Source organism: Pseudorasbora parva, chromosome 12 (assembly GCF_024679245.1).
Source record: "Pseudorasbora parva isolate DD20220531a chromosome 12, ASM2467924v1, whole genome shotgun sequence".
Lineage (NCBI taxonomy): Eukaryota > Metazoa > Chordata > Actinopteri > Cypriniformes > Gobionidae > Pseudorasbora > Pseudorasbora parva.
Genome location: NC_090183.1, coordinates 42882790 through 42899218, shown reverse-complemented (window position 1 = coordinate 42899218; position 16429 = coordinate 42882790). Strand labels below are relative to the sequence as shown.

The 16429-nt window shown below is 37.4% G+C and overlaps 1 protein-coding gene across 15 annotated transcripts in view; it reads left to right on the top strand.

The window, feature by feature from the left end:
• Window positions 1–16429, top strand: part of ptprt (protein tyrosine phosphatase receptor type T) — a 318020-nt gene that overhangs the window by 202107 nt on the left and 99484 nt on the right. For all 15 annotated transcript variants that reach the window (XM_067460396.1, XM_067460402.1, XM_067460403.1 and 12 more), the window contains exons 10-13: window positions 2428–2629; window positions 4139–4241; window positions 6465–6738; window positions 16390–16426. In XM_067460396.1, coding sequence (XP_067316497.1) covers window positions 2428–2629; window positions 4139–4241; window positions 6465–6738; window positions 16390–16426 — 616 coding nt within the window. The remainder of the gene's footprint in view (window positions 1–2427; window positions 2630–4138; window positions 4242–6464; window positions 6739–16389; window positions 16427–16429) is intronic.

Below are 16429 nucleotides of genomic sequence, written 5' to 3'. Positions count from 1 at the left end.
CTTCTGGCTGGAGTGGTAGGGGTAAGGGGAATGATCTTCAAAATGAAGATTTTTTTTCAAGGACCACACTTTGAACGAAGGGGTATGAGGAATATCCCTGCCGTACACCGGCTACCGCACTGCTAGAATGCGTATGGTGAAGTTGCCACTCCGAATTGATCACTGTGTCGCCTGGCTGCCAGTTTCACTGTAACTTGCTAAACGCTCTATTTGAGTGACGTGAAGACAAATGAATAATAGTTAAAAATATATCTGGTCATCCTTCATAACACAATCAATATTTATATAATGTATAGTCTGTAAACTTGTGTCTCCAAGGCAACAACTGACTCATTTGTTTTACATTATTAGTTCCGTTATCGCAGCACCACGGTAGAACTCAAAACCATATCCGTAATGTACAGGATGGGCAGGGAGCGGTTAATAAACAAAGAGAACGGTTTGGCTCGATGGAAAAGCGGCTCCACCAGTCTTGTATATTCTGTATCGTCTTAAGAACCTCAAAGGCTCGTACGTTTTGAACTGAAAACAAGAGCCATTTTATTAAGTCCAAATACTGTGCAAAACATTTTTAAAAATGTGCTAAACGTGCTCGCGCCTGATTTCTGTTAGATATAGCCTGCACACTGCATTGCTGTTCATACTGGTTAAATGTTACAGGACACTAATAAAGGAAACGGGGTATGATGACTTGTAATGGTGTCCCATTTCTCAGCGGAATATTTTCACCCCTACGCCTTGCCACTCTGTTTTAAGGGGCAAGGGGAACGAGTTGGTCTACTCTAGGGGAAGACAAAGGGGTATAAAATATAATTAGGATTGGGCTTAAGTCTTTTGAATTGAGCATTTTGCTCATAACGGTGAGAGAGCGAGAGAAATAAGAGCATCAAAACCTGTTTGTCCAAACAGGCATAAGGATGGTTTAAACATTTCAGTCCACATGTACAGTAAATTGTCAGCTGTAAAAGCAAAATCCAGGCTGTAATTCTTTATTAAGACTGATTTATAATCCATAACATGTAAACTTGTGTTTGGCAGTATATTACATCAGGCTGGTCCGCTACACATCAGTGGCACTGTGTGATTTACTGATCGAACATGAAACATGATGGCATATTAAATCAAAACTATGCCACTGGAAAGCATAAAAATGTGCCATTATAAACAATCCCTTGACATGAAATAAAACAAGCAGCATGAAAGTTTAAACTGATACTAGTTTGAAAAGGAAAACCTACATCTGGATATTGTAACTCTGTGCCTGTATAAATAAATAAATAAATAAATAAATAAATAAATAAATAAATAAATATACAAGCTCCAAAAATTGACCCCAAAAAAGCATCATGTAGATATCATAATTATTTTAATTTCAGAATCACTAGAATGGCTTATTTCAAGCCTAGTTTCGTCATTGCGTCTTTCTCTCATGTTTGTGTCTGTGTTTAGATTTTCTGGAGTGATATTTGGTTTGAATGTGCAGATTTGCTCCTCCTGACTGTTTTGTTGCCTGTGGTCAGTGGACAGTCGTGTGTGTGTGTGTGTGTGTGTGTGTGTGTGTGTGTGTGTGTGTGTGTGTGTGTGTGTGTGTGTGTGTGTGTGTGTGTGTGTGTGTGTGTGTGTGTGTGTGTGTGTGTGTGTGTGTGTGTTTGAGTGAGTGAGTGAGAGTGTTTAGAGGGCATTCTGAATCACTCCACTATGCATGAAAAGCTTTTAGGCAGCGGGCCTGCCAGGCACCCAGCTGTCAATTTATTTGATTTGAATTGTGGAATGGAGTTATGAAGTGTGAAACGTCAAGGCTAAAATGTTTTGATTACCCATATACACTGTGGCCATCAATTTCCATCAGCCTCCTCTGAGATATGACGTATGTGCATCTTAGCATGAAAATGGTTATCTGTAACCTAGTTTATTAATTGTTTTGGGGCGTGTTAATTCTTAGCTGGATATTGTTTTCCAAAATTTACATGTCTGAAGCAGATCCTCGTAAAAGTGTTTTAATAAGCAGCTTGTATTTACAGCGCAGTGCACCGAGCGTGCTTGTTATTCATTGTGATCATCATATTGTACTGGGGTTGAGTTTATAGTCAGGTATTTGAAGAGAACATTAATGCAGAAAAGCCAAAGTAACTGAAAGAGATCCAGCAAAACAAAAGCGTTCAATGCTAAATTGCTCTTCGTGTTTCAAAAGGTTGATGTTAATAAAAATAATGCTTAATGGTAAAATTCACCCAAAAATTAAATCTGTTATTTGCTCCAAACCCGAATGACTTTCTCTCTTCAGTGATACAAATGTACAATATTATCAAACTCAAAGTCATAATTGTCATTTCTCATAATACATTTGAATTTATGCTTTTTGCTCCACTGCATACTCGACTCAGTTATCAATGTAATAATCGAATGGACTCTCGTCTCTTTCATCAGATCACCTATAAGGCTCTTGGCTCTCTGGACCCCAGTGCAGATTTGACAACACAGCGTGGCCGGGTCTTCAAACTCCAAAATGAGACACATCATCTCTTCGTTGGGTTGTATCCTGGCACCACATACTACTTTACTCTGAAAGCCAGCACGAACAAAGGCTTCGGCCCACCCGTGACCACCCGTATAGCCACCAAGATCGCAGGTAAGGGTTTCAGGCAATGGTTTTACGCAGATGGTTGGGTATTTTAGCATTATGATTATACACAATTACAAGTTCCTGTTTAATTGAGTTAATGTGACAGACATTTGTTCTTCATGGATTTGGAGTATTCACATCGGACAGACTGATGATAATGTATTAAATTATTTCAGGGAACATGCGCTGACGGGGTTAAATAAGCTTCATTTGATTGCTTACCTAATTATCACTTGCATTTCTAAAATTTGCATAATTAGTTTTGTCATTTTGACTTTTTCTTGTATCTTAAAGAAGCTTTGCTGGAGCGAAAATCTCATTAGTGTGTTGTGTTATTGGCATAAATATCGTTGGAATACAGTTAATGTAAAGTGAATGGAATAATGAGAACATGAATCGTAAACAACATCCTCCACAAGTTCAGCCCAATTTCTGTGGCCCGCGGCTGTCAGTTCGTTCCGTTTCATAATGACGTGGCATTTGTGCAGCACGCCAGACACCATTTATTAAAAGCGTATTGTTCACTGAATCTAAACACTGTAATGAGAGAGTGACATTTTCGGTATGATTACATAGTAATGACCTCTGAGTGAGGCTTCCAAACGGTATGCTTTCTCATGGGAGTAAATACTGTGAAATGAATGTTTTTACAAAAGCATGAATATTAATTATGCATAATATTAAAACATTGTGCATTTGAATGGCAGCTGAGTTCAGGCTTCAAAACAAGCTAAAGTCTATAACATGATGTCGATTGCCACAGACAACAATTTTGACACAACTCTCAGTTTATAAAAACAGTCAAAAAGTTGTACAGTACTTACAATTCATGCAGCAGTGGCCAAAAGTCATGTCTGGAGGAGGGGATTTGTTTTTTATGACCCAACAAGTTTGATTAAACCATCGAAATATGAGGAAACTATGATAGGATATGATATGACATAATTTTTTTTATATAAAACATTGAACTTTGTATTTGTCTTAACAGTTTTTTTAAGCTACAGGTTTTATTTTACTATGCAATTTAAATGGATAGAAAAACAAAAAGCTTGCAGGTAAACACATATATTGAGTGCAAAATATCAGATATTTTGTTAGTTTTTTCTTGTTCTTGCATGTGTCCATCATTTATTTGTATGACAGCCTGGCCAAAAACATATTACATTACATTAAACTTTATACTTATATTATAAATAAAACAGTTGACTACAAGCACTATGCGATATGCTTACAAAATCGTTTAACCTTTTTATATTACAGAACAATTTATATTACTATATAATATTTGAATAAAGGGTGAAGATGTATACTCAGAAATAAGGGTCATTTTATACTTGCATTCTATACTAGTTCATTCATTCTTGTTACATAAACTGAAAAAATAAGCTTTTTAGACATCCGTTTCTCCATTTGTCCTTGTCACTTGAGATGAGGTCTTTAGAGCTATATAGTGCTTTCTTTATATCCTTTATTTCTTTATAGTCTGTGTCCTTTAGCATAATTCTGTGTCTGCAGCTCCGTCCATGCCTGAATATGAGACCGACGCTCCTCTCAATGAGACGGACACCACCATCACCGTCCTCTTAAAGCCTGCCCAGTCACGAGGGGCTCCTGTCAGGTGAGTCTGCCTCTCATCAGGCCTCTGGCCAAAGCATTTTGCTTTTGTTTTACGTTGACTGATGATGTATACAATCAACATGTTTGTCTAAGAAAGTACTTGTCGTTTGTGTTTTTTGGCACTTTAACTCAAATGTGAACATAGAGGACAGGATGTCATAAGTGAATTTACTGTTAATAAATGAATGAGGAGCCTAAACGTTTGTCCCGTCGCAGGACCAAACGTCCGCTGTTGATAGTCGTTGACATGCTGATTGTGTTAAACAAAAGAAAATCCTTTACAATTCTTTTTAAATGTGCAGATAGATAAGAAACACATTAAACGACAAGAATACACAAAATTACCCATGATCCCCCTCTCCAATCATCCAACAGGGGTCCAGCCCATCCTCTGAATGAAGAAGTGCATTACTGTTGATTCACTCGGGGTCCTGAGGGTTTTTAAATGCAGTCATTCAAATAAGCATCATTTGTATGCTAAGCCTTCGAGGGGATCTTGGTCCATTTGGCTGTGTTTTGGCACACAAACAGAGTCTTTCTCTGTGTGAAAATTCAGTCTGTGAATGTGCAACAGATTTTGGCAAATTCTCGAAATTGCAATTCACCACTGACTTGGAAGAACAGCACAGTTGATGTGCAATGGGAGCCCATCAGTAATTAGCACAATCATTTGATTGCGTGAACTATTCTGAGTTGCTTTTATATGCAGTTATATTCATTATATTAAATTATATTTTTTATATTGATTTATATTCATTTTTGTCTATATGTATAATTGTTATTCATTGTTGCATGTTTATATTTAATAAATATATATTTAAGGGCAACACCTACAAAGCTGATGCAGATATTTTATTTATTGTATTGTATTGTATCGTATCATATTGTATTATATTTAAGGGTAAAATCAAAACCTACAAAGCTGATGCAGGTATTATATTAATTGTATTGTATTGTATCGTATTATATTTAAGGGTAAAACCAAAACCTACTAAACTGATGCAGGTTTGGTAATAATTGTGCCACTGTTAGAGATATTTGTCCATTGTTAGTCTGCTCGGCGTATAAAGCATATGACCCTGGCAATCCATAAGCGTCTTTATGAAAAATACGCAACTGAAAATTGTTTATAATTACTGAAGCTTTCGACCGGGGTTACAGCGGACACACAACACACAAAATCCAGTGTGCACTTAAAGCCATTAGTTTGAAATGGAGATCCTGTGTATTTGAAAGAGAAAAGCAGGCAGGCCTCTTTGGTCATGGGAAATTATCCCTTATGAAAGATGCCAGATTAGAGGCTAGGATAATTTGCCACGTCTTTTCGGCGAAACATACATTTCCCTAATTGCACATAATTGGGAAGTATGTTCTTGGCGTAAGACCACATAATTGCAAACAAGTACTATTAGCACAGGGAGCTCAAAAAATGTCCTTATCTATTCACCGTGTACTGAAACACACACACACACACACACACACACACACACATGCCTCTCTCCAAATCCTTCCCCACGATGAGCACTTTCAAAAAGCCCCATGCACACCTCCCTCCAGCTAATTACCGTAGTAGAGATTTCCCTCTGCTGGCACTCTACCGCATCGCCTGCCTCGTAGTTTTCTCTCATGAGGAGAAGCTGTGTATTTTTGGGTCTCGTGCAGGTTTAAAGAGTTTTAGAGAGTTTAATAGAGATGTTTAGCAGCTAGTTGTTAACGTTAGAGAATTCTTGACGGTTGACAGCGCCTTCTGTGATTCTTAGAAAGCGACAGGAAGATATGTTCTTGATGGCTTTAATGGCTCGTTAAATTGCCTCGGGCACAACTGCCTCTCTCTTTTTTTCGATGTGCCATCACTATAGCTGAAGATATTTCCTAAATCAAGAGGCTGCAGTATGCTTAAACATGTGCTTGAAATCAAAATGGACCCTTTTTACCTTTCCTAATACATGCAGCTGATCTTATTGAGCACAATTCATCAGTGCATGTTATTCTTAAGACAAATGGTAGTTTTTATCATTCCCAGTGGATTAAAACGATTCATGTCCTACTTTTTTTTCTCAATATATTGTTTCACTTTGCAGTGTGACAAACATTTGTGAACAGTTTTACTTAAAAAATGTTTTTTTTTAATTGAGCTTCATCAGAAACTAACTTCATTAATATTAACCTATTAGGTCATCCTGTTGATATTAAGTACATTAATGCAACTTATTTTTTTCTCTAGTGCTTATCAAGTGGTGGTTCAAGAGGAACGGAAGAAGAAAGTTCGCAGAGCCACTGATGTGTTGGAGTGTTTCTCCATTCCTGTTAGTTTCAGAAACGCCTCCATCTTGGATTCACCTCACTATTTCGCTGCTGAACTTCCCCCTGTTAGCCTTGCTGTAGTACAGCCCTTTACTATAGGAGACAACAAGACTTATAATGGCTACTGGAACGCACCGCTGTCACCAGCCAAAAGCTACAGCATTTACTTTCAGGCCCTGAGCAAAGCCAATGGGGTGAGTATTTCATTTACCAATTCATTGTTCTTGATAAATGTTGACGCTTGAGTATTGATCAGTGAATCTCACGAATCATGGCTGGGTCATATTTCATCCCAGAATAAAACTGAATGAAATAAGAAATTATATTTGAATTATTAATTATATGTTAACCTGAATTAAAGGGGACAAGATGTAAAATAAGTGTCTGATATCCCCACAGTGTGTATGTAAAGTTAGAGCTCAAAATAGCCCAACAGATCATGTTTTATAGCCTTTAAAATTGCTTTTTTGGGGGATGAGCAAAAACACACCTGCATTTAAAGGTTTTTGTCCCTTTAAATGCAAATAAGCCGGTGCTTCCTGCCTGTTCTTTCAAGAAGAGGGCGGAGCTTCAAGAGCTTGTGAAAAAACAACAACAGAACAATAATGCCCACAGAGCCAGGGAATATTTGTTGCATAGAGATCTATAGAACAGGCATAGTTTAGTTTAATTCTGTTTTATTAAACTGGTAAACTTTACATCCGTAAAGCAACTCAGATAATATGTATTAAAGTGCGCGCTCTCCCTTTCATTACTGCCGTGACCAGTATCGTTTGGGAGACTGTAAGCTGGATCACCAATAGTTGGTACTGATCCATCCTTGAGCTTTAGCTTTTTAGCAAAACCTGCCTTGAATTGTCCCTGTTTAAGGCAATGCTCCTGCATTGCTTGCAAGACACTGTTGTCTATGCTTGAGCGTAGAGAAAATGGCGGATGGCTAATGTCTAAAAGCTGCGATGTGGTTGGAAAAGTGCAGATTTAGGGGCAGTAATATTATAATAGATCCCCTTCCTCCATCAGAAGGAGAGAGATTTTTTCACATGCTCGCTGAAAAAGGCTTACCAAAACAGAGTTACTGGGTGTTCCTTTTTCACGTTTTCAAAACATAAAGCTGTATGATAAGTCTAGTAGAACATGATATGCTATATACCATCAAAAAATTACAAAGCCATCATAGAAACAGGAGATATTTTAATAATATCCATTATCATTTAGCAGGCATAATGCGCTCTGTAAAGGCTCCGCTTGGGCCTTCTGCATTGCTTTGCGTTCTGAAGTATGTGGTTCCCGATTTGATTGGATTTGATTCAATTCAATCTCTCAGTCTCAGGCGGCTGGAGAAAAGCACTCAAAAACAACCTCAGACCGTGACCCAGATAATTTGATTGGAGATTCATGCATAAAATATGGATTTAGGTTGGTAGTTCAGATTTGTTTTCAACTTACCTTGTTCCAAGTGCGTTTGAGAAATGCTCGGTGTAAATGTGTGCCGTTTGTATTGTTTTTTTCTTTTCTATTCCACGGCACAAAGTAACAAATAAATTCACAATGCAATTCAGTGGTGAGATTACCTGTCATATTGATAGCTACTGAAAGCGGCTTCATGTAGCAGTTGTCATTAGTAGATTCCTTTATTGATATTATGCATTTTGTGCATCAATTATATTTAAGCATAAAAAATACAATATTTAAGCATAAAAAATATGTTTTATATAGGGTCTCCAAAATGTATTGGGGCACTAAAGCGACACTTGTATGTGATTACACTGGATAACAAAATATCCCACCAAGTGCTCGTTTAAAGTCTTGTATTAAACTGTAAAGAATCAGCATGCAAATATACAAAGATTTTTGGAATATGTTTTCAATGAAAATACTATCTCAATCTTTCTTTTATACAATTTTTATGCTTAATGCAATGTCACTTGGCGTTTATTTGTAATTAATTTAGATTTTACATTTCTGAGTGAAGTTTCAGTTTATCCTAATAAAGCTAAACATTCAGAGATGTTTAAGTGTCACTTAAAGGGTTAGATCACCAAAAAATTAAAATTCTGTTGTCACTTATTCACCCTCATGTCATTTCAAACCCAAATTGACAGCTACACAACTACCATTTTGACGCTTCAAAAAGATCATAAAGAGATTGAAAAACGTTGAGCGGTTTTGTCCACGTTTTCTAAAGAAATACGGTCACTTTATATGATGAACAGACTGAATTCAGGCTTTTGCTCACTTTTGTTCACACAAGTAGATGCGCAGACGGTCAATGGAGGGACAGAAATCCTTTATGAAAATTATCTTACTGGTTAGGATCAATATGAGGGTGAGTAAATGATGGGAGAATTAAACATTTTGGGTGAACTATCTCTTTATGTTTCCAAGTAATTATTGGGGCCACTGTAACAGCTACTTCAAAAAACCAGAACATCATTTCTAATGAGCAATATACAACGCAAGGCTCTCTAATAAACGATCTTTGCTCCATAATGTCAGCATGAGCAAAAAAACTGTAGTCCACATTAAATTTGCTAGTCATCATTATTACTTTCCATAGAGGCCGAAATGCCAGCATGACTTTTAAAGGCCTTTTCATTTGCTTAAAGATGAAGTGTGTAATTTTGGGGGTGTTAAAATACTTCTTCTTATCTCTGCTGAAGCCAATCATAGGTTGCTTCTTCCGCCTCTTCAGGTCGACCTTTAAAGACAAAAAAATCCTGCTGTTTCTTGATCTCTCCATGTAGCAGCGGTCCATAGATGATGCCATCTCAGAGCGCTGCTGCCCACTGAGCTTCTCCTGGCACTGCTAATAGCACCAGGTCACTTTTGATAAACTTTATCACATCAGTCTTGCCAGTCAGGGGAACAGTGGTCTCAAACTGTTCTAAGCTAAATTAGGATTCCTCCACTTGCTTTTGTCCCTCCGGTGTGTTTGTGAACAGGACCGCTGACGCTCGGGCTAAAAGAGCAAGTAATTGCCGCTGCTGGCGTCTTTTGTTCTGAAAGAGGGATACGGAGTTGTGAAGAGGCACTCACTCGTTTAAGTGGCTGAACTCACACTAGACAGAGATTGAAACAGACACATGCAGCTTTTAACAAAATGGAACCTGCAAAGCACGTCCTCCTGTCTTCGGTGTGTGGCGGGTGAAAGGACAAGTTTGTGGCACTTTGTTTTCACTGACGTGCAGCTCTAATAGGAACAAACACTCTAGAGGAAAACGGCTTGAATTTTAAAAGCCACGACCTGTCAAAGGTGAAATCGCTGTTTGTTGGAGTGTGGCAGCTGTTATTGGACTACTTGATTAAAAAAAATAACCAAGCAAACAAGTGTTTAAAAATGTTTCCCCCCCCCCCGGTCGAGTGTTAAATGGTCAGTGTGCATGTCGCATACAGGACATGAAGAAGAAATATTTAAGAAACGGCACTATTTCTAAATCAAATTGTAAGTAAAGTTCAGGTTTTCCTTTTTTCAATTGTACAAGATCCTGTTTAGAATTTCAATAATAATAATAGTAGGAATAAAAGTTATCGGATTTGTTATCGGTTGATTATTTTAGTATTTTATTTTTTTATTATCTCTTTAAATTAAATCCCTACTTTCCAATATTTTTGCATTTAAACACTGACCCCTGGTTTCACAGATAGTCCAGAATGAAATGCTTGTTTGAGGTGTTTTAACTGAAAGAAACTTGCACCGACATATCTTAAAATGTCACTTCCATATTTTTGTCTCAAGATGCACACCAGTAATGTTTTTTCTTTCTTCTAAGGCATGTTTATAGAAGCTACTTAAATGCCATAATTGAAGGCCTCATTCTGGCTTCATCTGAGTGTTGTCTGTGATCCCGGGTCTGAATGTAGAGTTTTCATTTGGTCAGTGTGTAATGGAGCATCTTTTTTAGCACATCTGCCTCCCATGCCGGATCCCGATCGCAACCGGTCGATTAGGACGGGTTTCATTGGTGCCGTGACCCGGATGGGAGTGAAGTTTAGTGTGGTTAATGTAATGAAGGCAAGCTAGTAAGAGCTGTGCAAGTAAACCTCAATCCCCTGGACTCGAGGTGCATGAGCCTGCGGTCTTAAGCGTCCTTGTTAGAACATCTGCCTCCCATGCCGGAGACGCCAGTTCAAATCCTGATTGAAGCGTGTCAAATAGGAACGGTTACAAGTGCAATGAATAACTCAGCAGTCTTAATCATGAATCTGTTTAAATGCTTCTTAATTGCATAGATGAAATAGGAATAGCCTTAATCAAGGGTTAATTAGTGTTTTCGCCCTGTTCCTGTTGTTCTGTACAGTTCATTAGCGTCTGATAGCATTGATACTCTTGGATGGAGACAAAACATTTCTCTCTTGCGGCAATTGGGAATGTTTTTGAAGCGTCTCGACTTCTTTCACACATTTTTTGAGAATCTCTTGCTGCTTCTTTCTTCATTTACACCTAATGCTGTCATGCTTTCCTTTGTTCTTTATACAAAAATCACAGTGCTCTGAATGAATGGAAATCAAAAAATAACTTGTCATTGTTTTTTGTTTTTGTTTTTTAGTTTCTTTTGCTTAATCCTCATGTTAATACATTTCACCAGACTGGAGGTGTTACTCTCGAAAGCAACAGCTCCTGAAATAGTAGCACCGCTGTCTCAGATACCTCCAGATGACTGGCTGATGCCACTTTTCTTTTGTCATTTGTACTGCACTTTTTTTTTTTTCATTCTCACTGGAGCGTTTTTCCTCCCGAGCCCCTAATGTGTAGATGATTGCCTCGGGAGGTTGTTGTAATCATTCATACCCGAGTTCATAATTCATAATTATAAGCTTCCATTTCCCAATCTGTTCAAAATGCTGAGGAAACTGGGTGAACTCCGCTTAAATTGTGATATACTTTCATTTGTGATTGTCTTTTGTTCATCTTGTAAGGAAGTGATGTTTTTGATCGGCCTGTTTGTGCAACATGCAACAGTTGATTATGACAAATAAATAGATTTAAAAAAATAAATAAATAGAAAACTAGACATTCAGATTTAAAAACAAAACAAAAAACAAGTAGTGCTTGTCTGTGCAGAACTCTTGTGGGTGGTTACCGGGGTGTTATGTGGTTGCTAGGGTGTTCTGGGTGGTTATTAGGTATATTGTTAACGTGCCCTTTAAATAACACAAACAATGGTATTTAGACTATATATAGACCAGGTATTTGTTGGTCAATGGCGCAGTCATTTTCATTTGCTTTAAAATAGCAACACTCCAACAATGCGCCTGTTTTTCAGTTTTTCAGACCACACGCCCATGGGCGAACAGATGGGCGCAAATGCATTTGCTATTTAAACAATGTGGTGCTGGATGTGAAAATAACTGCATCATGCTGAATCTAGCAAAAAACTCATGCTCTGAATTTAGCAGAAACAATGTGTTTACCTAGTGAATAGATATGTGTTCCTGGGTTCCAGCAGTACTTGTTGTCATCAGGAGAGAATTGTAGCCAGCTTGTCAAGAAAACCGCTGTAATGGCTAACTAATCCATGACATGCTTCAGATTTGTTGAGTGACCAACTAGAAAAACGTATTGACTGTAAATCTGCTGTCATATGGATTAGCTTAGAAGTCATGGCAAAAAGCTGGACAGTGACATGAAATCCATATTCTTCAACTTCTCTGGCTAACCATTAAGCATTTGTCATAAGAGTCCCATGTTCTTTTTAAACACGTCAATGCAAACTTGTCATTAAAGCTTAGTAAACTGCAGTCGGTTGGATTGGTCTGTGGAGAGTCTGTTTTCACTTTTTTTTGCTTTCATATTGTTGCAGAGCAACCATAACCACATAGCAATGTTCCAAGAGCAACTCAGCATACCTTAGCAACACCTTGACAACGGGCCACATCACTTTAGCATCATTGCATGGACCAGCGCCACTTACCTTTCCTTTAGAAAATGTAAAAATCCAGTATTGACATGCGATCTGCTACCAGTAATATTGTAGTCTATCAGTAATAGTTGAGCTAAATGTTTATATGGTCTCTTTACTCACCTTGCAGTTTCCACTAAGCTGCAAAAATTAGTTCTTTTTCATACCTCTTTCTCAGCCTTTCTCTCGCCGTCATTACACAGTCATCGTAAAAAGCCTTTGACAGTCTGTCAGTAAATTATTTGACTGGAGGGGCAGACAGTATAGCTCAGCTGTCACTTCCTGTAGCGATGTTTCCCATCAGCCGAGACCCCCTCCTATTATTCCATTCCCCAAGTCCCAGCGCTCGGGCTGCTCTCAGAAACGAAGCACCGTTACCATGTGGCCTTCACCTCCTTCCTCTCACCATTTTCTCTTACAAAAAGTACTGGAGCGGTGCCATGGCTCAGTGTTATTAAAATCAGAATTTTGATATGTGCTGTGGTACTGAAATTCACTTACCATGATTGATGATTTCACCTACAAAAAAAGTACCATGGTACAGTCACGGTATTCTCGGAAGTACCATAAAATAACATGTAAATACATGCATTTGGTATATTCCAGAAGATTTGGGTCGGTAAGATTTTTTTTTATGTTTTTGAAAGAAGTTACTGCATTTAAAAAAATATATATTTTTCTATTTTAATTTATTTTACAATTTAATTTCTTCCTGTGATGCAAAGCTGAATTTTCAGCATAATTACTCCAAACTTCAGTGTCACATGATCCTTCAGAAATCATGTCAATTATATGGAAAGCGGTTTCATATTTTTGTAGCTATACATTTTTTGATGAATTGAAAAAAAGAACAGCATTTATTTGGAATATAAATCTGTTGTACTTGTAACATTATACATGTCTTTTAAGGCAATTCTTGATAAATTTAATGCATCCTTAATAAAAGTATGAATTTCTTTAAAAACAAATAAAACTTTTAAAGGGTATTAAATATATACACTTTTAATATTGACCTCTTAATAGGTATTGACCACTATATCTATCTATCTATCTATCTATCTATCTATCTATCTATCTATCTATCTATCTATCTATCTATCTATCTATCTGTCTATCTGTCTATCTGTCTATCTATCTATCTATCTATCTATCTATCTATCTATCTATCTATCTATCTATCTATCTATCTATCTGTCTGTCTGTCTGTCTGTCTGTCTGTCTGTCTGTCTGTCTGTCTGTCTGTCTGTCTGTCTGTCTGTCTGTCTGTCTGTCTGTCTGTCTGTCTGTCTGTCTATCTATCTATCTATCTATCTATCTATCTATCTATCTATCTATCTATCTATCTATCTATCTATCTATCTATCTATCTATCTATCTATCTATCTATCTATCTATCTATCTATCTATCTATCTATCTATCTATCTATCTATCTATCTATCTATCTATCTTCCATAAAAATCCTCTTAAAACTCAAACAGTATTATTTTCACCCATTCTACATTGGCCTGTGTGTTTGACCCTGCATGTCCGATAGCAGTCTGTGACAGATGGTCTGCTCACATATGGACCCTGCTCTGCCTTGCTGTGTCAATCTACCCCCTGTTTCAATGCCACAATCAGATGGGACAAACCGCCACTGACAGCAAGGTCACATGTTAGCAGTTGCCCTCTTCCACTGCATCGACGGTTAATTTTTCAGCGTCAACAGTGAGTTGAGGTCGCTGTCGTGTTTGCATTCATCAGCATTGAATGTATTTGAGCAACTCATATTGGTTTTGATTCCTGTGAGCCAAATTGATGTGTGCAATGAAGTGTTGCCAAGGGGACTTTTAATATTTCTGAAGAGTGGCACTGATAATGGCAAAGTGAAGATAGGAAAGAGGCTGCCTATATTGCCTCTTCAGTATGCTTTTCTGATTGATTTATTAGTGGTGTTTTCTAAGGCGAGCTTCATTGCTATTAGGTTAGGGTTGGTCATTTAATCAAGTCCCTAGCCCTCAAACATGCAAATGATATCTGAAATCACAAGTCCTGTTGAGGAGATGTGTGCAAAGCCATCACACTTATGCTTTTTGAGCTGGTGGATGATAAATCTCATCGACTTAATTTTCAACTAAAAACAGAAAACATTTTGATGTGTTTTGGTTGTTCATTTACATAAAGTGCACATTTTTAAAACCGGTACCATTATTGTCTCATCTGTGAAAACTGTGACATCACACATGTGTATTACATGCTTAGGCTATAGGCTATACTAAGTGACATTACCAAATACTTGTTTGACATGCATAATGCAGCATTATTAGTCGTTTTCGTGTTCTGATTACATTTTTATCTGTAGAAAGAAAAAACCTTTCAGTTTTTAGCACATCGCTGTCCTGTAATGAAATTATTTATTTATTTTGGCCCCAGTCTTATTTGAAAGGAGGGGCTGGGGCCATATCTAGCTAGGGGTCAGGATATCATAGTCCCTAAGATTGATTCTTTTGACTGGAGCGAGTAACCAACTACCAACCACCCACAATACCCTTACCATTTTGGCATAATTTTAGCAACCACACACTATCTAAAGAATGTTACTTTATATAAAAAATTAACACAGCAACCTGTTAACAAAACAAGTATTGTTACCATGGTAATTAGCCACTTTTTAGTTTAGTTTTCACATCCCTGGGTAGCAACACACTGAACTTGTAAAGAATCATTTGGCAGATTAATTTGAATGATTTGTACAGAAAATAGCAAAGTGGTATTGAGTGGTGCTAAAATAAAGCAAAAAAGTGAGTTTGTGAGGTTAATATATCAATATACTGTAATTTAGCAGATGATTTTATCAAATGTAACTTGTAGTGCACTTACCAGGGTAGAAGCATACTCTGGGCATGTGTGCATGATCAACCAATGCATTGCATTGTGGATAGTTATCTTTAAATAAATGTGCTATTAACGAGATGAATAACGATATTCTTGTCAAACTGTTGCTCTGCTGTGACAGTAGTTAACCTAAAAGGCTGTAGAGCCCCCTGTGGCAAGCTGTGGAACAGTTTTCAGATGTGCAACACGGACTCCTATACGATATAACTAAATGAAATATTGCCATTAGCAAAACCTTTCAAGGCCCTGTGACGTGAAGGCATTATTGTTGACGTGCCTACTGAGACGAGGTGCACAAGGACAGCAGATCTATTCAGAACAAGTGGCTGTTGTAAACGCTCACAGAAACACACGGTAGCATCTGGCTTCCTGTCTCAGAGCTCTAAACTTCCATGCAGACTTCACACCGAAATCTGCCGACTAATTAACACCTGTCACGCCACACATGGCATTCGAGGGATGCAAGTGAGATTTATATCATCGTAACTGGCATTCCAGGCAGCTATGAATGCAATAGAATAGAATAGAATAGAATAGACTAGAATAGAATAGAATAGAATAGAATAGAATAGAATAGAATAGAATAGAATAGAATAGACTAGAATAGAATAGAATAGAATAGAATAGAATAGAATAGAATTGAATTGAATTGAATAGAATAGAATAGAATGTTTTGTCAGAAAACATGAAAACACGTTTTATCCATATTGTTTAAATATGATAAGGATAAACACCTGTAGTATGTGGTGTATGAATGTACAGGTTTTGTCACCTTAAATGTCTTTCCTTAACTTAGCTATAGTGACTTTACGTGCATGGGGAAACTGAACAATAATGTTGGCTTCTCTCTGTTTTGGCCTCAGCACTGCATTTGTGAATCCTTCACTATCATTAGAAATGTTGTTATATAATTAACTGTTTCTTAATGTCATGCACCTCATGATGAAAATAACCCGCACTTCCTTGTGTTGCAATTACTATGATCACTGTAGCTTGACAAAAACAATGTTCCTCAATACAGTATCATTTTGACATTTAATTAAAAGGCAAACTTTCTTCTCCTCTTCCAGGAAACCAAAATCAACTGTGTGCGACTGGCTACCAAAGGTA